Below are 24552 nucleotides of genomic sequence, written 5' to 3'. Positions count from 1 at the left end.
GCCCAGCTGCCTTTTTCATCCACCCTCTTTCCCAGAATCATCGTGAGCATGTTCGGTTGTCTGCTAAAATACTCTCCCAATGCCTTTACGTAAGTCCTTTACTCTAAAGGAGTCCTAAAGCCCTCCACCTAGTCCTGAATATCTCAAATTTGCCTTTCTTATCCTTTATGGAAGTATTCCATTACCTGCTTGCGATGTCTTTCTATCTGTGCATTCCTCTCCATTCGATCCTTTTCAAAGGTAATAAAGTTATCTTTTTAAACACACATCTTTTTGGACTTTTCCCAGGCTTCAACCTTTTTAACGGTAGTTTCCCATTACCTAGAAGAGTGCTTCTGACCTTTCCCCTATTGTGGCACAGATTGAAAAAGCAGTTAATATGCAGGGGCAAATCAGGGGGCAAACATGGACCTGGAGGTGATTAGCCGGAGGCGCCATGCTGATTCCAGCCCTGCCTCAAGCCTCAGGGTTACTTTATGGACATTCACTGGGCCATCTCCACAGAGAGGATAAAGCCCAAACTCCTTTGATTCAGTCTTAGTTAGGATCCTCCCGTGCCCCTTCCCTCCAAAAGTGGAGCCTGGAATAAGAACTTGAGTACAGTTAGTTTGGAAGCAGAAGCCAGGGATTAGATGATGTGAAGACAGGAAGAGGAAAAACCCTCCAAATGACTGGGTCTCAGTTCTCCTGAGGACCTTCAGGAAAAATGTGTAGAGTGAGTCCCACAGTTGTCTGCCAGGAGAACAGGGAAGCAAGACCTTTCACCACAGACCCTTGTCTCTTATGGATGGAGAGTTGCCCCCAGAGCCAGACTCTGCACTTCCAGGCTGCGTCTGCAGCAGAGAAAGTCCTAGAGATTTGTAGGTGTGGGCAGGACAAGTGCACTTAACTGTTGCCCCAGCTGCTCTGTACTCATGCAGGCTAGCTACGGAATCACCATGTCCAGTCTGCTCTGCCTCTGCACCACTCAGCCCTTGTTGTGCTTCATGTTAAGTGCGCTCTGTCACTAACTCTTTAAGGAGTGGCCAGTCATGATATTTTGGAGAGGAAAACAAAAAACAAAAAACAAAAGACAAAAGAACAAGACTTACAGCCAGGGGGTTAGTGAAGCAGCTGTTGACTCCGCTAGTCTCAAGCTGGTCTTCAGGCTGTGATTGAAGTTCATCATTTCCCTTCTCTGTCACCCATTTCTGAACACCCTCATACTCAGCAGGAATTCTGCTAGTTTACCTGGTGGAGGTGGCCCAGACTGTCATCCCTGAGGAGTCTGAGTCTTTGGCTCCCTTGCCCTTTTTGGCTGTCATTGCTGTAATCCATGTTCACGGTTACCACCAGACACAGAAGCACCCAGAGAGGTCCCAGTGAATCTCCAGTGCTCCCTACATCCCTCTCTCTGCCTCTGCCCTATGGCAGCAGTCCTCTTTCCTCATGACTGTTGGGGCTGATTATCCCACCTGTCCAGTAGCCCCTCTCTTTGCCTACGGACCCACCAGCGTGAGAGACACACAGCAACCAGGCAAAGCTTAGCTACAGTGGAGCCCTCACCGTGTCCAATAGTGCGATGATTGTCACCTGGGGTTGATTTTGCCCCAAAGGGACATTTGGTGATATTTGAAGACATTTACAGTTGTCACATTTGGCAGAGGGGTTGCTACAGTTATCTAGTGGGTAGAAGCCAGGGATGCTGTTCAGCAACCTACAACGTACAGGACAGCTACCACAATAAAGAAGTATCTGGAACCTAAATGACAATAGTGCCATGATTCTCCCCCCGGGGACATGGACTTTTAATCTCACATGGTCTAGAGCGGTGGGGACAGAAAGTATACAGTCTGCCAGTGGTCTCCAGAGAGAGACAGTCCAAAGATTCACTCACTCTACCCCTTGGTTCCCACGCCCATATATTCTGTTGGGGACACAGGACCAAATGACATCCATTGGTTCAATGCATGGGCTGCATTCCAGAGGATGGAGTCCTAGAATAGTCCAGTCAGAAGATAGGAAGGCTGGGGCACTTACCCACCCAGGTCTTAGGGCTGTGGTAGGATGGTAGGACACTGAGGTGGCGTGGTGATATAACTGTGTTACAGTGTTACGGTTACAGTTGCGCGGCTGGAAGAGATCTACAGGGATCAGAAGCATCAGAACATATTCAGTATAAGGGCAGGGGCTTTTTCTTTAGTGCCACTGTATACATGTGCCAGGTACGTGGGTTCATATGAGTGGCTTAATAAGTGTCTCGAATAAAGATGAAATTGCTCTGGGTGAGTAAACAGTGATTCAGTGAATGAACAAAGTCTTGCCTGAAATTTTCCATGTGTATTGAATATTTTAGCGTCGTTATCCATATCTTCGTAGATGAAGAAACTTAGAATGTCAAGTTTGTGGCTTCCCTTTGGATGTCATGATGGCAGCATTCAACACGCCTCATGTTTATTCACAGCGTCTCTCTTCTGAACTGGATCTAGCATTATCCAGTGTAGAGTAGTTGGTATAATACTGACTTTTAGATTCAGTGTTCTCCTTTGCTCCTGAACGGTGGTTCAGCTGACACGTTCATGGAGGCGTTGAGTGAAATTTTAAAAGAGGAGGAGTATTTTGGTGGTGAAGATGGAGTGTGGAAAAGGCCACAAACAAACAGAAACCTGGGGATGAGAAATCTCTGGGCATGTTTTCAGGTAGCAGTGACAATTAGAGATTAGGACACATGAAGCATGTATATAGGAGTAAGAGGAAATCTTTGAAAATGTAATTGGAGCTACAGTTTGCCCAGCAGGTTAAAGCACCTCAGACCTTCGTACGTGGTGCAGTTACCAATGGTCTGTGACGTCCTGTCTCCGCAGTAAAGCTCCCAAGCTCTACAGGGCACTACATGCTTTATCTCTAAAACCGTGCTGTCCAGATCCTATCTTGCAGGACGCGGCTGCGCCTCTGGCATGAAGTTCTTCCTAACCACTCATGTCCACCTAGATAGCATCCCTCAGCTTTTATTTTTTGCACTCCTTAATTCCCATTCACCCAGTGCTTGACACTGTTTTATCTTCACCCCTTGGTCACATAAGTGGCCAGTAGAGGACGAGGCCACTTCTTTTATCTTCTATGTCAGCAAGCAGACTGCATGCACATAGGAGGTGCAGTAAATAATTGGAAAGTTAAAAGCATCTGGTTTGATGATGCTTATCCGAATCCCTTCTACATGTGAGTTTTTAAAAATTAGTATGTTTGAGGCAAAAGGTCAGTAGCTTACAGTTGCACATATTGTACGCCTTACTATTTACCTGTTTTTTGTGTGCATCCAAATTAGAGAGAAGATGAGGGGGTATGTATGACAGTGTGGGGGTATTGGTTTTAATGTTTTAGAACTTTTTCTTGTCTAAACCTGAGCCAGAGAATGAACCCAAGTGATCCAACTGGATTTCTTTAGCTTTCACAAATTTTAGAAAATTTAATTTATGAAAGTTAATCGAAAGGTGTCAACATGGTGATTTTTAATGTGGTTACCATTTAAGGCGTAGTAAAACAATAAAGATATCAAATTGTTGTGATGAAATCCCATGCATTTGTTTTCCTCACCACCAATAATGGAAATGACTAATAAAGATTTCCTTTAAATTTTTGTCATTATAGTCATCACTGTTATGTGCACTTTTTCTGCTGGGAGATTCCCCTTCTGCTAGGTTCCTTTTCTTCCTTTCTCCTACCCTACATTTCTCTCTCACGCACACACCCTGTTTTCACTTCTTTCCTGAGTACTTTTGCTTTGAATTATCCTTGATGGATCTTGTTTTTGTCGGCTTATTTCCTAGATGGGAAGTGATGGAATTTTACGCCTCAGTTCTTCAGCACTAAATAATGAATTCTTTGCATATGCAGCTCAAGGATGGAAACAGCGACTGGCAGAAGGTAAATTTCTCTTTTCCATTATTCTTTGGCATATCTGAGTACACGTACTGTACTGAGCTTTGCACCTTTCTCTGATTTCTGAGTCTTTTTCTCCCCCTGAAGTATAAATTAGTAAAAACTCCCATTCTGTTCCAAATGACTTCACTAATTCTTTGTTATACTTGGCAGTTTTGAGGTCCAATATTTTTGAAGGAAGCATGATATCTGGAACATAATAAAAATTTTTGATATAGCTAGATTTTCTTTGGAATGGTAATTTTAATCACTTGCTTGAAGCATTATGTATTCTTTTAATGTCCTAGAGCCTAAAGAATCTTCTTTTAATACTTTCTTCCCCTAAAGCCACCATCTCACCTTATTCTTCCTTTAGTCACCAAGCTTCTTGAAAGACGAAAAATAACGAATGGTACTACATTTTTACTCCCTTACCCTCTCAAAGTGTTATGGTAGGTATGACTCTATCCACAACTGAAATAACGCCTCCTGGAGAATATTAATGGCTTTCTAATGGCAAAGCCCAGTTTCTTCTTCTGAGTCCTTACATTTTATGTTCCTTCTGCAATATCTCATTTTTTTTTACCCCATCCAATTTGAAACCATGTACCTTAGATATTTACAATATATTTTAAATTGTTTCCCGTGGCCACATTGCCAATAACCATTCCTCAGCTTCCATCCGGAGCTTCTGTTCTTCCATCTGATGATACCTGGTGGTGTCTCCACCATTCTCTCTGGTACTTTCTCTTGTAGCTGTGCACATTCACTAAGCAACCTCTTTCACCACCTTGGTATGGCCCCTATGCCAAATCTTCCACATCTGGCTCTCACTCTTCTTTCCTAATCCTATGTTCCATTCCAAATGCCTGCTGGATCTCCCGAGCTGATATCAAGCACCTGAAAACCATAATGTCACTATTAACCTCACTATCTTCCCTTCCCTTAACCTTACTCTCTGCTCTCCCTTCTGCCCCCTTTCTACTGATGTCACCACCATCCACAGAGCTCCCTACTTTGAAATTTGATGATCTCTCTTGTCCTCTTCCTTCTCCTGATCTGGTCATGAACTGTCAATTGTGCTGTGAATCTGAATGCCCTGGAACATTCCCACAGCTGCTGGCCTGACTGTACTCTCTGTTTCTCATCTGTGCCGTTCAGCAGCCTCCTGGCTGGAATCCTCCCATGTCTACACCTGGTTTCTAAACCACTTGTTTGGCCATATTCCTCCCTGAGTGAATGCCATCAGGACCTCCCTCTGTCTCTTGTAGGAAAAATTTAGAACTCTCTTTAAACCATGTATTTGCTAATTGGCCTCAGCCTACCTTCCCCATTTCATTTCATTCTATTCCTACGTTCTCACAATTGGCCACTCAAAAGAACATAAATATACATATTCATATCTCTGTGCCTTGTGAGTTAATTACTTTATAAAACTTGGTCATCCGTCAAAAGCTAACTCAAGTACCATTTCCTGTATGTGGCCTTCCCTAATCGATTCAGGCAGAATTAAGTGCCTTTTCTTCTGTGCTTTCACTACCTTTATTCTTATAGCCCATACAGGGCTTTCAACATTATATTGTAGTCAGTTGTGTGCCTTTTCTCCCACCAGACTGATTTCATTAAAGACTCTGAATATACACCATTTAATTCACAGCCCCTAGCATACAGTCTATTTGCTGAGGGTTTTAAAGTTCACCTACAACTAAATGACTATTTGAACGACGTTCATAAAGAGAGAAGCTGTAGAAATATTGTCAGTACTCAGCCTTTTACTTTTCAACATCCATAAAAGTTTACTCAAATTAATTGCGTTTTCTTTATTAACTGGCAAAAGATATGACAATTTTTACTCAGTATATAAGCATTTGCTTTCTAGGAGAGTTTACTCCAGAAATGCAGTTGCGGATAAGGCAAGAAATTGAGAAGGAAAAGAAAACAGAACCTTGGAAAGAAAAATTCTTTGAAAGGTTTTATGGAGAAAAGTAAGTACTAGAGCACTTTTTTTCTCATTTCTCTCAGAAGGAAATGAAAATGTAATTCTCTGCTTCACATAGCACACTCATATGCTGTAAAACTTAATAAACCTGCGATAAAAGGCAATAGTCCCTCAGTGTAAGAAATTGCAGGTAAAATTATAGTGGCATATCAGCACTTAAATTTTTAAAAAATGCATTTTCAAGGGTTTATAAGTTGTCCATGAAAATTCATTTTGGACTGAAAGTAGCACATGAAATTCTATAGAAGTCAATTACGGCTTTCTTAACTAGATTTTAGTAAAAATCTCCTGTTTTTAATCCAAGTATATTCATTAAGGAATACTTTAGAGCTAAGTAGTTTTAGACACCCTTAATTCTCACATTTTTCTGAAAATGTTGGCTATGCGTATACACTTGTTTAGTCCTTGTTTGGGGGAGAGCCCAAACAAGGCTCTCCCCCAAACAAGGGTATTACTCTTCACTCTATCCATCTTGCTCTTTGAGTGTAACCAGTTTTTAATTTATTATTTTTCTTCGTGTGTGTTTCTTTTTAAAATAACACCAGCCACACATAAGTGTGATAGCGACTGAATTAAATTGAAAGTAGTTTCTCCTTTGCCTTACATTTAGAAGGGACATACTGTACTTGAGCATAATTCAAGTCTCAGAGACCATCAGATCCCTAAGGAAGAAGGAAGGATTTCAGAGCCTACAATTGACAGTGACTTTAGATCCTCCTCAGAAAGGATTTCTCCTGGAACTCCCATGTATATACTTTATGGTTGGAAGTTGTTTTCTGTAAATGACACTGAGGTGGTTGCAGGTAACAAAATCTGTACCATTTGATTTAATTTCATAAAATTTCCCCCATAAATAGGGAAAACAATGTCAGGAGTCTCATATGAGTGCTCTTCTTTAAAAAGGATCACGTGATTAACAGCCTGCTTACCCAGAGTAGGCTTGCATTTCGTGGAGCGTCCTAAGTAGCAGTAACTCTCAAGTAGGAGGGCTTGTTTTTAGTTGCTATCCTAGGACCATGGATGCATATACATCTTTAAGCAGAACTAACAGGAGATAATTAATGTATTTTCTCAAAAATTAAAAATGCAGCAGGCTCCTTATATGCCTTCAGATATTGTCACCAGCAGTATTACTCAAGCCTGGCTGCATCAGAATCCTCACTGGAGCTTTTAAAAATAGATACAGATTTCCGGGACCCATGGCAGACAGACTGATTGGGAATGTCTAGCAGGTGAGCCCAGAAATATGTATTTTTAGATGCTCTTCAGGTCATGCTGATGCCCAGCAGGAATAAGAACCCTGGAGAATGGGGGCGCCTGGGTGGCTCAGTTGTTGGGCATCTGCCTTCGGCTCGGGTCATGATCCCAGGGTCCTGGAATCGAGCCCCGCATCAGGCTCCCTGCTCCGTGGGAAGCCTGCTTGTCCCTCTCCCACTCCCCTTGCTTGTGTTCCTGCTCTTGCTAGCTCTCTCTCTGTCAAATAAATAAAATCTTAAAAAAAACCAAAAAAACAAAAAAAGAACCCTGGAGAATGACATTGCAGACCACTCAGGAGGGCTCCCCCACCTTGTGTCTGACAGAGGGAATGTTGGGAGCACCCTTTTCAGTGCTGGCAAAAGCACAACTGAGCTAGTTACCTCCAATGTACTGGTCTTGAGTGTTGGGCCCCCCCTTTTTTTTTAATTCAGCAAAATTGATCCAACATCTCGTCTAGATGCCAGAGGTGTAGACATTCTTAGGGCTTCCTAGGCTCTGCCCTCAGAGAGTGTGTACCCTAGAGCACATGCATTACAGAGGGCTTTCCCTTTTCAGCAAGCCGTGATTGAACATAGTCGGCTCTGATAAGTGTCTAAGAGCTTTGCAAGTATTATTTTACTAACCCACCCAACAGTCCTATAAGGTGGACACCATTATTACTTTTACATTAAAAAAGGGTTTAAGAAACTGAGAGACCATGAAACTAAGTAATTTTTCCAGGTTTACCCAGTGTGGTTAAGTAATTTGCTCAGCGTCCTAGTGCTGCAATTCCTTCTCAGAAAAATTCACACATATATAATATTTTTACATAAAATTTGAGGGCTTCCAGATTCCCATGCATATCAGGTTAAAGGCCCCTGCCCTGGAGGGTAACAGCTACAATACTGTGAGTAAGCATGATTCCATCTTAACCATCTCTGAGCTCTGAATACTAACACTTCTTTTATTTGACCCTTTTCTTGCTGTAGTTTATCCATAGAGTTTCTGTCCCCTTATGTCACTGGAACTCTTGCTTGTCTTTTTCCATCTTTGATTACATATTGGATGACAGCTATATTTTGGACATTTCATTGAATGCCCTTCAAATTTTGTTACCTCTAGATGACTTAAGCTACCCCAGTGTGTGAAGGATTGTTTTTCCTAGCATCAGATAATTTTCAGTTGACATGTGCCTTTTCACTGCTCTAAATTTTCCCTAGAATGTTGCCATCCAAACTCCTCTATTGTTAAGATTTGTTTGCTGTAGTTTTCAGCTGTTTGTCTGAGCTCTTTATTATGGTTACTCTGCTTATAACATAGTACTGTTCTCTATTTGCTTTAGTTACTTAGAAATCACCCATATGTGTGCTAACTCAGAATTATAGGAGTTGGTCTGTTCGTTTGCAGTCTAGATTCTGGACTTAACTGTTTTCCTTTGTGTTGTTATGTGGTGTGCTGTGAAAAACAACCTTCTATGCCTTATGCCATCTTAAATCCATTTTTTTCATGAAAATAATAAAATGCTGACATATAGGTATATTTTATACAGTGCTGTTGTCCACATATATATGTAATATACATATACACACATTCATAATATATACATTTATATATTCCATACATTTGTGATATTTAATAATATTAAATATATTTTGTATGAATTAATAAATTTATTATACCCTTATTAACCAATTAGCAGAAATTTGGCTGCCAGTAGATAGTTACTATATATTCTACACCTAACCTAATATCAGCAGTATCTCTGCTTGACCTAGCCCCAAGGCACCGTATTTCTAGTTGATTATTCTTCTTTAAGTTTATCTGTAATGTAGTTATTCTGTTCCTCTCAGTATAAGATAGTTATAAATTGGAGCTTAGTTTGAACCTACCTTAGGGAAAGTTGAAAGAAAACAGGCTAATTATGAGGGCAGTACTTCCTATCTTCTTTTTAGAGCCTTCTGAATGTTAGTAAAGAAGACAATGAATACACCCCAAAAAATCTATTCAATATTACTTCCTTTTCATTTTGAGAATTTAAGTAAAAAGTTGAAGGAGATTTCACTGAGGTATTTTCCCGCATTGATACTTTCAGCTGTATTTCTTCAGTCAAATATGTTTGAGAATATTTCTCTCTTTGTAATTGTCTTTGTAATTGTCTGTACTCTAACTTCTTCTAGAACAGCTTATTTCTCTACCATGTGATGCTGACATTGTAAGTTAGTATGACAGGAAATAGTAGTTTGCAGTATCTTTGTAATTCTGATGAACTTTCCCTTACGACATGAATATTAGGTTAGATTATTTCTTGATACTCTTTGCTGTCTTTCATGGAATATCCTTACAGTAAGAGATGACATGAAAGAATTTTAAGGTCTTGCCTCATACAAATATAATCTAATAGAATCAACTTTGTTGACCCCAAATACGTTTGTTATTCTTTAGTGAAATTTCCATATTGTTTTAGGTTAGACACTGAGAGACTAAAATAAGGTTAGTAACACCTCTTACATTGGTTTAAGAGAATTTAATCTTTGGAAGTCATTTCAGTTTTAAGATTTTACAACATACCCATATTCCATTGATCTTATTTGCTTATATGGCATCCTTTGAAGACTGTGCAGTTTTCTGTGATAAAGATATATTGCTAATTTCTGACTAAAAAATTTTCGATCTTATCCATTCTTTTGCTTTTCTGCCCATATTTTCTAATCTTTTGTAGTCTGTAATTTTTTAATTCCTTTTACATAACATTTGGCAAAGTTCATATCTCCTTGCTTACAGAATAAAAATCTATACCAAATCAATCAATCTATACCTTTCTTAACCAGAAGTAGAGTTTACTTTAGTTACGATTATAAAAGCAGTAGAAGAACTAAGTCATCATAAACTAGTTTACATAAATTAAGCATGTTACTTAGTGATTATAAAATTAATTTGATGCATTTACTTCTGTTGAATATATATACACACACATACACACACACATAAATAATTTGTATCTTTCACATTTTGTGGTTGAACAATAATTGAATCTTTCTAATTTCTGTTCAGGTTGGGCATGTCAAGAGAGGAATCGATGAAGCTCACTTCTGGACCAAACAGTGATGGAGCTGAAAGTAGTTCGTGTGGAACCTCTGGCCTTCCAGGTCTTTCCGCACAGACTCCCTTGGAAGAGCAACAGCCAAAAAGCATGAAAAGTCCAACTTCTCCAGAGCCTGATTTCTGTGCTACGCTTTGTCCTATGGTAGATGTAGGTAAAGATGTGATGGCAGAATCAGAATCAGAAGATATCTTGATCCCTGAAGAATCTGTGATTCAGGAGGAGATTGCAGAAGAGGTAGAGACTAGTATCTGTGAGTGTCAGGATGAAAATCATAAGACAATACCTGAATTTTCTGAGGTGTCTGAAAGTCCAGCCAACTCTCATGAAGAGCCCCAAGTAACACCTCCTGAAGATAACTTGGAATCCTGTGTTATGATGAATGATGTTTTAGAAACTTTGCCTCATATTGAAGTGAAGGTGGAAGAGAAATCCGAATCTTCCCAGGAAGAAATGTCAGTTGTTATCGATCATCTAGAAGTCTGTGACTCTCTCGTTCCTTCCACTTCATCTGTGACTCACGTCAGTGACACAGAACATAAGGAGCCAGAAGCTGCAATAGAGACCAATATTCCAGAAATAAAAACAGGGGCATCTTCTTTAGAAGGCCGATTTCCCAATGAAGGAATTGCTGTAGATATGGAACTACAGAGTGATCCTGATGAACAGCTTTCTGAAAATGCTTGCATCTCTGAAACTTCCTTCTCTTCCGAGAGCCCAGAGGGAGGCTGTACCAGCCTGACATCCCCAGGAGGGGAAACCCAATCCACCTCAGAGGAATCATGTACTCCAGCCTCCCTTGAGACAACGTTTTGTTCTGAGGTGTCCAGCACTGAAAACGCAGACAAATATAATCAGAGAAATCCCCCTGATGAAAACCTTCATGCATCTTTGATGTCAGAAATATCTCCAGTATCCACTTCACCTGAAATATCAGAGGCATCTCTGATGTCCAGTTTACCTTTGACATCTGAAGCATCCCCCATATCAAATCTACCTTTAACATCAGAAACATCCCCCATGTCTGATTTACCTTTGACATCAGAAACGTCTTCAGTGTCTTCCATGCTTCTCACACCTGAGACCACTTTTATATCCAGTTTGCCACTTCCTTCAGAAACATCTCCAATTTCTAATTCTTCCATGAATGAAAGAATGGTGCATCAGCAAAGAAAGTCTCCTTCCCTATCTGAAGAACCACTCTCCCCACAGAAAGATGAAGGCTCTGTCCCTGCCAAGCCGCTGGGAGAGAGCCTTCTCTCTCAACAGAAGACTCTATCAAATACTCCTGAACCCATCAAAATGGGTTCCTCCATTGTTCCTGAAGCATTTCCATCTGAAGACTTGCACAGTAAGACTCTGAATCAGCAGCCTTGTAAATCCCATGTTGAAACTGAAAAGCCCTATCCTGCTTCAATTCCAGAACTTCCTTCTATAGAAATGATAAAAGTAAAAAATCACAATGTCCTGCAAAGAACAGAAAGGAAAGGGGCATCTTCACCATTGGAGTTACCTGTCTTTTCTGAAGAGATGGAGAATAAGGGAAATGAGCTTCCATCAGCTAAATTACAGGACAAGCAATATGTCTCATCAGTGGATAAGGCTTCATTTTCAGAAGGCTCTAGAAATAAAACACATAAGCAAGGGGGCTCACAGAATCGGTTGGAGACCTCGCATTCTTCTAAGTTGTCAGAGCCCTCCAAGTCACCCGATGGGGTAAGAAATGAAAGTAGAGAATCAGAGATATCAAAGAGGAAGACTGCAGAGCAACACAGTTTTGGAATCTGTAAGGAAAAGAGGGCTAGGATAGAAGATGATCAGTCAACCCGGAACTTACCATCCAGCAGCCCACCTGAGAAAGAACAGCCTCCAAGAGAGGAGCCCAGAGTTCCGCCTCTCAAGGTATGGAATAATAATAATAACATTAAAGACAATTCCATAGCTAGGCTTTTCCTATTTAGATGCTTAATTTTCAGAATTAAATAAGGTTTTCTTCCCTCTAGGTTTAATGTAGCAGTTCATGATCTAATACTCTCAGCACTATTCTAATATTAAATGATCCTTTTTAAGGATTGCTGAGCTCACAAGATAATTTTAGATATATGTATATATTTAGACCTCAGCATTTAAGGAAAAAGAAATGGGGAGGGAGAACTGGGCCCGGAGGAGCCGATAGGCCATGAGATATAGGGTCTTTTGGGGACTCCAAGGTATAGGATGAAGACCTACATGCACTTGGGGAAAGTAAAGATATCAAAGTTCAGTAGGACTAGGGAAAGCAGTCAAAAGTCAGAGGCATACACGAAGGAGGAGAAGGTCGAGAATATCGGCTCATTTATTTTCCAGCAAATATTCACCACCACCATTCCCTAGCAGAAAGGACCTGACTTATGGAAGAGCCTCATTAAATATTTCTTGAGTAAATCAATGAAATTGCTTTGCACACCCTGAGGGAAAAATGCTGTAGATATGCAGATATACAAATCTTATTATTTTTTTTAATTTTTGAGATAGTAAAGAGGTATTTAACTTCCCAAATAATAAAACCTGTAGTGAAACATTCTGATTTATATATTCTTTTTTGATCCCAGGTAAGTTTTAACTCTCAGAAAACAAATCTTTTATATAAATTGGCTCTGCCTAAGTAAACTGAAAATTAAGGTTAATTCAAAAGAAATACTCTGTTTAATAATAAAAAAAAAAAACCCTACCCAATATAATCTATATTTATTTGGTGCTTTCATCTCAGTCCATTTATATTGTCCAACAGTTAAGTGGATTATTCCACCATAGGTTTGGTCTAGAATTATAACCCTATTCAAGCTGTGTTGCTCTTAATTTCTTTCTCTTTATTTTGCTCTGCTCTGACATCTGTTTTATGTATGTGTCTCATGATATCCATAAGGCTGACTTTTAAGAGTGTAGCTGTAGTTATTCTACTTAATAAAGTAACCCCTATTAAATAAGATTCTAAAGATGTGAAAGATGAACATTAAGCTCCAATTAAAGGCCTGCTATGCATTTTAATTTCTGAAGCAGTGGAAAGAAAAATATAAGCATGCTTTTCATAGGAAATATTTTTGAACATAGCAGTCTGATTTTTCTTGTCAAAAGCTTGTTTTCAATGTACATTTTATGGTAGATGGATATCATAAGCATATTTGGTGTTCGTTTGGCCTTGAGCTCTTGCTTAAGTATATCTAGGTTTAATTTTTTAAATGTTTTTAGTTGTTTCCTTTTTTAAACTAAAGAAAATATTTAAAAGGAAAAATGGAATCTCCTCTCTAAATTCATTTTTTCTTTGAAGCCTTTGGATTAGAAGAGAGACATCACAGGTTGGAAAATGAGAAATGAGATAGCTCAGAAAGATCATTTCATCTACCAAAGTTCCAAAGCATAATTTCAGATTGATATGATCCTATAGTATGTGTCAAACTTTTATACTGTAAATATACATATGTTGGGAAGGGAGATACGTTTTCTAGGAAAAGCTTTTCCTAGAGGGAGGAAAACAAGGGAAGCATAGTAGTACCTGTCAAGAGCCCTGAATGGGGAACCCAAAGACTCTCTCTGTCACTCCCTAGTTGTATGACTCCAGGGCAGCCTATTTTCCCTCCACAGGCTCAGTTTTTTCAACTGTAAAATGAGGGGCTTTAACTAGCTCCCTTCCAGGTCTCCAAATCTCTGACTCTAAGAATGTGTTTAGTGACTAGAACATCACAGGCATTGCTATGGGATGTTGGTTTTTGAGTCTTGTGCCTCGTTAATTTGGTGATGACTGTGAGCCTCTTAATTAGCATGAGTTAGGTGGACAGTGTGGGTTGGGATATTTATGAAACTCAGCAAATTGTAGATTACTGATATCCGAAGAAACTGCCCAACCCGTAGTTGCTCTTAGAGGCAGAAAACCAGGGTTGCCCTTGCTTTTATGAAAAGATAATGATACCAAATCCCTTTGGAAAGCAGAGCACTCTCACAAATACTGTCTCATTCCATCTTTATAACAGCCCTGTGAAGGAAATAGACCAGAAATAACTAGTCTCATTTTACAAGTGAGTTTACAAACTCTTATTGTCTGCTGATTATACAGGTATGAGCCAGTTTGCCAGGTGGTATGGGAGTACAGAAAAACCACAGAGTCTCTGGCTCACGGAGGTCACTGGAGAAAGCGAAGTACACGATGATTTGCCCAAGATTACAGAATTTCTTTGAGTGAAGGCAGGATGAGGATTCTAGTCTTCTGACCTCTTGGCTAAGGCTTTTTTTCATTGTGGCAAATGAAGAGATAAACTCATATGGAATGAAGGTCCCAGTTTTCCATGCCAGGAAGGAAGATAATTTAAAAGCTAACGATCTCTAAGTCTTTTTTAGCTAACCTCATTTTAAGAAGCAGGGATTTTGTTTCCATTTATATGAGGCATTAAGAAGATGTTTCATTTCCATACCAAATGAAGTCACCGGTTGATGTTTCTGTAGATGAAAAACAGAGATTAAAAATTCTAATTTCACATTCATGCCACATTTATTGTCGCTTTATACCTTAAAGGCCCATTCGGGGACTTAGGTGTTGTTGATGCCACGTTATGAGAGGATGCAGCCCATCTTGTCTCTTGCATTATCACATTCCACCTGCCTCCTCTGTGATCATGTACCAAGCGCTTTCTCTTTCCATTCTCCCCTTCCTGTAGATCCAGCTTTCCAAAATTGGGCCACCTTTCATTATCAAGAGCCAGCCAGTCTCCAAACCAGAGTCTCGAGCATCCCCTAGCACATCGGTTGGCGGTGGGAGGAACACAGGAGCCAGGACCCTTGCAGACATCAAGGCCCGGGCCCAGCAAGCGAGGGCCCAGCGAGAGGCGGCCGCGGCAGCTGCTGTAGCCGCCGCGGCGAGCATCGTCTCGGGAGCCATGGGGAGCCCAGGAGAGGGTGGAAAGGCGAGAACCCTGGCACATATCAAAGAGCAGACAAAGGCGAAGCTCTTTGCAAAGCATCAAGCCCGAGCCCACCTCTTCCAGAACACTAAAGAGTCCCGGTTGCCTCCGCTCGGCTCAAAGGAAGGGCCTCCAAGCTTAGAAGTCTCTTCTACCCCTGAAACAAAAATTGAAGGGTCAACCGGCGTGATTATTGTCAATCCAAACTGCAGATCTCCTAGCAACAAGTCTGCGCACCTCCGGGAGACCACCACTGTATTACAGCAGTCTCTTAACCCAGCTAAACTTCCAGAAACTGCCACGGACTTATCTGTGCATAGTTCTGACGAGAACATACCCATGTCACATTTATCTGAGAAAATTGTTTCATCTACCTCTTCTGAAAATAGCAGTGTGCCCATGCTTTTTAATAAAAATTCTGTCCCTGTGTCTGTTTGCAGCACTGCTATGTCGGGAGCAATTAAAGAACATCCCTTTGTGAGTTCTGTTGATAAATCCTCTGTTCTAATGTCTGTCGACAGTGCAAACACCACAATTTCTGCTTGTAACATAAGCATGTTAAAAACCATCCAGGGAACGGACACTCCGTGCATAGCCATTATACCAAAATGTATCGAGAGCACTCCTGTCCCCGTCCCGGCCGAGGGCTGCAGTGTCTCGAGCCCCACGGACGACAAGCAGTTGCTACGGTCCGGCCACAGTGCTGGCAACCTGGTCCCCAGCCAGTACGCCTCCGTGCCAACGCCCTCCGTTGGAAATAACTTGCCAAACCATCTTTCCACGAGCTCCGTCTTGATTCCCCCGACGGGACTTAGCGGCAGATTTCCTTCTGAGAAGCTAGCCATGCCTGGGAGTGAAGAACAGCCCCCCGGGCCCCTGGGTACCACTGTGAGGGCCGCCCTGAGCTGCAGGGAGTCGGCGGCGGCCACAGACGCTCTGGCCGCACGCCCACCTGTTGCAGTGTTTACTGGAAGCATGCTGACCATGAACTCCTACGAGAGTCCCCCCAAGTTAAGCGCGGAGAGCTCGGACAAACATTCAGGGCCTCGAAACAGGGCAGACAGTTCTGGGAAGCCTCAGCCACCTGCGGGGGGCTTCGCACCAGCAGCCATAAACAGGTCGATCCCGTGTAAAGTCATCGTGGACCACAGCGCCACGCTGACCCCCGCCCTGTCTCTGACCGTCTCCATCGAAAGCGCAGACGCCACCGTGGACCTCCAGAGCAGGTCCGCGAGGACAGAAGCCTCCGTGCAGCCCGTGGCGTGCCCCCAGGTGTCTGTCATCAGCAGGCCCGAGGCGGCTGCCCCCGAGGGCGTAGACCACGGCTCGGCTCTCCTCAGCGCTGGCGCGGCGAAGCAGGAGTGCGCCACGGCGCCGGCAGCCTGCTCGGGTCCCCGGGACGGAGCCCGGGCGCTTCCGGACAAACGAAGCGAAGGGCCCGCTCCTAGTGCGGGCTTTGCCGAGCAGGCACGCGGCCCCGCCGCTTTCCAAAGCGAAGCCGACCCGAGCTGTAGCAGTCGGTACAACCCAGGCAGCCGGATTTGCTGGAACGACGAGGGCCTGCGGAGCGCAGGGCAGCCCCTGGGTGGTCACCCTGCTTCAGGTAAACAGAGGGAGTATCTGGAGCAGAGCTGCCCGAAGGCCGTCAAAGCTGAGCGCACCAGCTACTCCCACGTGTCAGAACTTCAGCCCAGGAGGCTCATAACGAGCGTCGCTCTCCCCGTGAAGTCCGAACCTCATGAAGTGGACAAGGGCTTGAGAATGGACACTGAAGACTTCCCCGGCCCTGAGCTGCCTCCTGCGGCCGCGGAGGTCGCCCCCAGCGTGCCGCAGACACAGACCGTGAAGGCTCCGTCCTCTGGCCCCATGGAGGAGGCGATTTCCTTGGCTACAGACCCCCTGAAAAGAGTCCCCAGCGCAGGGGGCTCCGGCGGCCGGCTGTCCTCTGTGGAGGCTAACAATCCACTGGTGACACAGCTACTCCAGGGCAACCTGCCTTTGGAAAAGGTGTTGCCTCAGCCCAGACTGGGAGCCAAGCTCGAGATCAGCAGGCTCCCTCTGCCTCTTCAAACTACCTCAGCGGGGAAGACAGCACCGGAGAGGACCATCGTCGAAATGCCGTCCAGCTCTCCGAACCCGGACGGGAAGGGCTACCTGGCGGGGACCCTCGCGCCGCTACAAATGAGAAAGCGAGACAACCACCCCAAAAAGAGAGTCGCCAGGACTGTGGGGGAGCACGCTCAAGTGAAATGCGAGCCGGGGAAATTGTTGGTGGAGCCAGATGCGAAAGGGGTGCCTTGTGTCATCAGCTCGGGCCTGACCCCGCTAGGAGGACACAGCCAGCCGTTTAAGCAGGAGTGGCTGAACAAGCATCCCATGCAGAACAGAATCGTTCATAGCCCTGAGGTCAAACAGCAGAAGCGGCTTCTCCCCTCCTGTAGCTTCCAGCAGAACCTCTTCCACGTCGAGAAGAACGGCAGCTTCCACCCTGATGCTGGTACCTCACACAGACAGCAGTTTTACCAAATGCCTGTGGCTGCCAGGGGTCCCGTTCCGAGTGTAGCCCTGTTACAGGCCTCTGCCAAGAGCCCCGTGGGCTGCAATGCGTTTGCCTTCAACAGGCATCTTGAACAGAAGGCACTGGGAGAGGTTGGCCATTCTTCCGCACCACACCAGCTAAGGTTAGCCAACATGGTATCCCCCAGCATGCCCATTAAAGAAGGTGATGATGTGGGAGGGGCTGCCCACGCAATGCCAAACAAAGCGGTCGCGCATCCCCCGCCCCCTCCGCCCCCTCCGCCCCCTCCGCCCTTGGCCTTGCCGCCGCCTCCCCCACCACCACCTCCGCTACCTCCACCTCTCCCTAATGCAGAAGTCCCACCCGATCAAAAGCAACCACCGGTTACCATGGAAACCACTAAGAGACTTAGTTGGCCACAGTCCACGGGCATATGTAGCAATATAAAATCGGAACCTCTTTCTTTTGAGGAAGGTTTAAGCAGCAGCTGTGAACTGGGCATGAAACAAGTTTCCTATGACCAGAATGAAATGAAAGAACAGTTAAAAGCATTTGCGCTAAAAAATGCAGATTTCTCTTCCTATTTGCTTTCTGAGCCACAAAAGCCTTTTACCCAATTAGCTGCTCAGAAAATGCAGGTGCAGCAACAACAGCAGCTCTGTGGAAGTTATCCAACAATACACTTTGGTAGCACGAGCTTCAAAAGGGCAGCATCTGCAATTGAAAAGTCCATTGGGATTTTGGGAAGCGGCTCCAGTCCCGCCACGGGCCTGCCTGGTCAGAACGCTCAGATGCCCGTTCAGAACTTTGCCGACAGCAGCAACGCGGATGAATTGGAACTGAAATGCTCTTGCCGGCTGAAAGCCATGATTGTGTGCAAAGGCTGTGGGGCCTTCTGCCACGATGACTGCATAGGTCCCTCCAAACTCTGTGTAGCTTGCCTGGTTGTGCGGTAAAGAGCTCTGAGGCAAGATGCAGTATCCCTTTTCAACACGGAAAAGCCAAACGGCGTCAGCAGCAACGCATCGAGTAACTCAGTGGCGTATATCGTGATAATTTATTTTACTTTGGAACGGCTTATCTTTTCTCTCTCGGATGCTTTACTTGCGTTTCCCAGAAAGGGGAGATCGCATCCCAACCGAGTGGCTCAGCGGCATGTCTTTTGCATACTAAGTTACCATCCCCGGCTTTGGAAAATTTCTGTCCAAGTGTACACAGGTCACTGCCCCATTCGTTTCGGTTTTTTGTTTTGTTTTTTTGTTTTTTTTTTTTTAATCCAGCTGTAGATAGGAAAAGGACATTTTTAATTACCTAATGCTAACCAGAGATGCAAATGTAGAAAGAGAATGGTGAAAGTGATGTAAGGTAGTTGGTTTTTCATTCTTCTGTAGATTAACCATTTCAACAAGGGTTTTCGTAGTTGACTCTTCTGGACCTACCTTTACCACAGTGATTAAATCATGTTTGGAAAGGGGAATCTGATTTAAATGTATGATTCCTTGTATTTGCTCATATCCTGAAAGATACATTAAAGGAGGTATGCTGGTAATGCACTCCACTGTCCTTATTCTCTTCCCTCCCTGTTCACTCTTTTCAGAGACTGGTAGAATGTCTGGATCTGCCTCGGACATTGTGCACACATTGTAGTGAAATGTGTCTGATACCTGAAATTGCCGTGTGGGCCTCAAGCCCAGGAATCTGGTTCCAGCCCTTGGACACCTGATACTGTAAGGTCAGTTGACCAGCAGAGGCCCAGAGGCCCAGAGGCCGTTAGGATTGCAGAGCATCATGCGTAGCTTTTAAGAGCAAGTATGAAAAAAAAAATGCCCTAAAATTTAAGAAATCAGCACGTAAAATGCTGTGTATGCAAACACATAGAAGTGGGTTGATAATGTAAATATTGGTCCATTCTATTCACTCTAATACAACTACTAGATGCTAAAATTGGGGGGGGGGATAATTGTACCCTTTTTTGATGACAGCAGTACATGCTGGCTTCTGACTCTGCAGAGGTTGGCCCCCTCTCTTTTAAAGCGTCACTGATGATAAAAAGGAACTACAGAAGGCTGACATGTTGATCTATTTCTGAACGGTTTTTTCCCTCATGATTCGCAATCCATATAATTCATTATATTTGACTCTGAAATAGCCCTTATTTTAAAAATCATTCTAGGTATTGCATGTTTTGGTTTCCCCCCAGCCCCCCTCAGGTAGAATTCAGTACATTCTCCATATTTGGGGGAGTGGAACTGCTTTTGAAAATGGGATACTGCATCTTACAAATATCGTCAGTGTTTATCCAGTAAAGTCTGAGTGTTGAGTATTTGAGCTACATTCCACATACTTTGGCCACCCTCATGCCAGAGAACAGCTGTAGTTCAGGAGGCTCTGTTCCCTAAAGCAAGTTCAAAAAGCACATGCACACTGTGGGAAGATGAAAGACAACAGAAACCACGCCCATTTAACTTCAGATTACAGAGCACAAAATTGGAGTGCCATTAACCCATTGATTGATTGTGGCTGCAGAATTAAAAAAAGAAGCAAAACATGGGGAGGGGGGCGCAGAAATCATCTGTATCCAGGGTAAGAATGACAGACATTCTTACATCAATGTAAACTTTTGACATTCCCTTAAAAGATGTCTTAAAAATTAACTGGAGTGAGCAGAGATTACATTCCTGGAGAAAAAAGAAAAAAAAAAAAAAACACCTTGTGATTTTTTTTTTTTATAATAATCAACCACAGTATATGTTTCTTTTGTTCCTCCATATTTATTATTGTGATGTTGCCAAATTTTATTAGGTGTTACAAACGTCACTTTTATTAATACATTGCTAATAGTGAAAGATACTTAAAAGCAGAGAGGGGTCTGCCTCTGTGGCTGAGATTCGGTGCTTCGGTAAGGTCGCTTCTGTTGTTCATGGTCACGTTGAAATTAACAAAGTTAGTGACTGAGAAAGTTAGCAGTGCACTTCACCAGCCCCTCCCAAGGAATGCAGCGGAAGTCCCAGCTCATTCTGCGCCAGGTTGTGTTGGGGCAGCATCCTCTCTGTGGTCTGCTTGGCTGCAATACCATCTTGGTTCAGAAGAGCATGCTCTAGTCTCACAGAGGGGAACCCCTGTGCTGTAGACACTTACATGCCAACTCCCTCCAAATCCATTTGCCCCTCGACCAGTGTCAGGTACTGTCCACACCAGCAGATTCAAAATTACTACATCAGTAACTGGCACGTGGTGTTGAAGAAACGCTGGTCTACCAAGCTTTGTACTCTGTGAGGTACAATTGAGACTGAAGTGATACTGAGCTCATTATCAGTTCCATCCTTGTGGAATACTTACTGGGAATAACGAAAAAGTGTCCTTCCATATGTTTTGATTTTTCACAAACTAGGTGATTTTTCACATAATTTTGGAGAACTGATTGTTGATCGTGCATGGATTCGGTCACCCAGGTCCAAAGAGGATAATTTTTCTGTGCCCTCTTTTTTGCCCCCGTTCAAATTCCTGGTGTCTGCATATGGTTTATATTAGTGAAAATTTAATATCTTTGGGCTAAAAAATAACGGAATGAAAAATTCAGAAGTAAAATATGGGTCAGATGTTTTACAAATGTCCCCTTAACATATATACGAAAGCCAGTATATTTGGATTAGGTAAGTAGGTTCTTAGTTTCCTGATTTCCACAGGTGTCTGCCCATGTGCAAATGTAGTATGTTATTTACTACATGGTTATTGTGGTGTAATGTGCAAATGTTAGTGTGTGCATTATCCTGATTATTGGACACTATGATAATCCCTATCAGGAATAGAACTTGCACATGTAACATGTAATTTTTTTTTTTTTTTTTTATCACAAAGGATGTATTTCCCTAAGTAGCACTTTTGGAGCAGGGGAAGGAAGAAAACTGCTATTCCCCCATCCCCCTCCTCTATGATATGCATATGCCTGAAGTGTGTAAAGACATTTAAGTAGTTAATGGGCATGTTAATAAGAACGTTCTGATGCAAATTCATTTCCAAAATGAAAACAGTTTCCCTTCCCCATTGTGAGAAGAGCAGAAATGTTGGTGAACTGAGCACCATAGTTCTATATAATATTTCTCTGCTAAGGTCTAGTTTGAAGGAAAAACTTGAAAACAAACCTATGAGGTTGAGCCCGGTTGCTATAAAGACTTTATGGTGGTATGTGTTTCTGGGATGAGCGATCTAGCAGGTTTAGGTGACTTCTAGACCTTGGATGTTCTTAGTCGTTCAGAATAAACCTACAGACCCCAACAGGCTGGTGCATACGGTGCTTCATAATGCAGCCAAGAGTAAGAATACGTGATGTTGCAGCCCCATTTTGAACACTCGCACAATTTCAAGAGAAGAAGTTACTGTGGCCTTGGGTTCCCAGTTCCTCCTTGGTCTGGTGAGCCTCCAGGTCACAGAAGCTGAAGCCAAGCTTAGGGTTGCAGCGTCTCTCTGGTGTGGAGGCCAGCACCGCACTAGCTGCCTGGTGGGAATGAGCCCGCTGAGCGTGCAGAGCCCAGAGCCACTGTCTTTCTGTGTTTCTAGAGAACAATGTGAAGAGTCCTAGAAAAGGAACTCGTCAGACTGTCAGGGGCCTATGTAGCCAAAATGTCACTGAATATAAAAATCTTGTCTTCAGTCCTCATGCTTTGTCACTGTAAAGCGAACAAAAAGCATTTTTACTATAATTTAAAGGAGCTGCTTTTTTATAGCACATACTATTTCGCTTTGTACTATATTTGATAGTTGCAGAATAATTTAGACTGTAGAAAAACTTTGTTGTATTTGTACTGTTCATGAATGTTTCAAAGAAAGTGCTTTACTTGGTTGCCATAATTTTCTTGTACTGCTGTATTTTTCCCCCTGCTTCCTGGAAACCTAATCTGATTCATATTTTCAGTACAGTTTTTTTTTTTTTTTTAATGTGTGTGTGTATTTTTTTTGGGGGGGGTCAGTATTCTGAATGTTTACATCTGTTTGACATTAGCCATTTAATGCCTTTAAAAAAAAAAAAAAAGGCGGTATTTCTCCTACAGTGTAACAGCAAAATGTGAAATCAACCCAAACATAACATGCATGACAAACACAGATTGGGGGCGAAGGCCCTGAACATACAGACATTTTATATCAGCATACAGAAAAGTAAAACCCTCCTTCAGTCCTCTACCAAAGAATATATTATTCCCACAGGAAAAACTCAGAAAAGGTGTGTAAAATCCTCAGAAGGGGGAGCAGTTGATTCAGTAAGACTGCTACAATTTAATACTGTTATGCTTGCTTTGATACCTGACTAAATGTGACTGAGTGCAAGGAGCATTTAAACAATTTTTAGACAGTGTTTTGTTTAGAATTCAGGGATCATGCATTCTTTAATGGTGCTGTTTGTTTTTTATTTCTTTTCTACAAAGAAAAAAAGTGTTGCCTACAAAAGTGACTGCTCACAATACCATAAGTTAAATGAAATGAAATGTTTGTCTCTTCATGTTTCTCTGTTTTTCCCTTTCTCAAAGTAACAATTTGGGTTTCAATATTAAAATATTCTGGAGAAAATAAAGACATTAAACATTAAATAATTGTCATTTTTTATTTTTTTGTGAAATGAAGTAGCTACCTAAAATGTGTTAATTAATACATTGAAAATTTTACTTAAAAAATTATAGGGAGAAAAAAAACCATATGCTGTTAAATTATCTACCCTTTCTGGTTTGGTGAATTGCCAACACGCAGTTATAACTACCGTTAAAATTGTCAAAACTGAAAGTTCTTTGAAATTAACAGTATCTATTGTGCTTATCATTTTAAAAATATATTTGGAATTTGCTTTCATAAAGATCTTGTTAATTCTTTATACCAAAAGACATTCAGGTCAAATTGTTAACTACCATATTTAATTTTAATTTTCCAAATGAATTAACTTTTAAAATTCTTTTTTAAAAGAATGGATTTGGTTATTTTTTTTTTATCTTGCATTAAATATTACAGCTAGAGTCATTTGAAGGAAATGCTGTGAACCGTTAGAACAAAATTGCCTCAGTTATATTTACATTGGTTAAAAACGCATATCTTTAAGATGAATCAGAAAGCATTAAACATAACTTATGGTTAAATCATAGTTTGACTGTTTTCATCTACATGGACAATGCTGTCTTTGGCCACCAGATGGCGAAAGAGGATGTTTACTTTTGGAGTGGGGGGAGAAGAAGAACGAAATACACTGCTTCCTCCAAAAACTGAATTAAATGCTTATAGTAACGAAAGTCCAACTTATCCAAGTAAGTCAATGGAAAATTGATAGCCAGGTAGCTATTGTAGCTATTTTCGCTACAATGATGGCATTCCCTTTTTGTCCTATTTTTTCGATTAAAATATTTACAAAATGCTTCCTTAATTTTATTTAACATGGAATTTATTTATTGTTTTCATTGCATTACTCCACAGAAATCCTTTATTCCAAAATTCATTAGAGGAAGTTGAACGGTCCAGCGTTCTTTAAGCCGACATTTATTGAAACTGATCTGAATGCTCTATGTTTTAATTCCTATATTCTTATGAAATAGGAATAATTACACAGTTTTTACATAAATATTCAATTATCCTTAGTACATTATTGTGGCCTTATTTGAGTAAAAATTGCTCTTAGCATCTGAAGTATTTATTTGTATCTATCATAGGCCTTGGCTGAGAACAAGTAGTTTACCCAGTGATTCATTGAGTTTCACGTACACGCTTCATTGTGATCAAAGATAAGTATTTTATTTTGGAAGAACCTAGCCAGGAGAGCAGTTGACACAACAGTTTGGACTTTTTTTTTTTTCCTGCAAAAGACAATTGAATAGAAATCCTAGGAAGTGTGTCTGCC

At 42.0% G+C, this 24552-nt stretch overlaps 1 protein-coding gene across 1 annotated transcript in view; it reads left to right on the top strand.

Moving 5' to 3' along the window:
• The window catches only part of ASXL3 (ASXL transcriptional regulator 3), a 150993-nt gene extending 132167 nt beyond the window's left edge, over positions 1–18826 (top strand). The window contains exons 9-12 of the mRNA XM_034996278.1: positions 3807–3903; positions 5777–5882; positions 10184–12134; positions 14921–18826. Of these exons, the coding sequence (XP_034852169.1) occupies positions 3807–3903; positions 5777–5882; positions 10184–12134; positions 14921–18637 (5871 nt within the window). The 3' untranslated portion in view covers positions 18638–18826. The remainder of the gene's footprint in view (positions 1–3806; positions 3904–5776; positions 5883–10183; positions 12135–14920) is intronic.
• Positions 18827–24552: the final 5726 nt, after the last annotated feature.

This window comes from Mirounga leonina, unplaced genomic scaffold (assembly GCF_011800145.1).
Source record: "Mirounga leonina isolate KUSES-001 unplaced genomic scaffold, KU_Mleo_1.0 Mir_93, whole genome shotgun sequence".
Taxonomy (NCBI): domain Eukaryota; kingdom Metazoa; phylum Chordata; class Mammalia; order Carnivora; family Phocidae; genus Mirounga; species Mirounga leonina.
The sequence above is the reverse complement of the archived record's forward strand: the minus strand, read 5'-3'. Positions and strand labels throughout refer to the sequence as shown.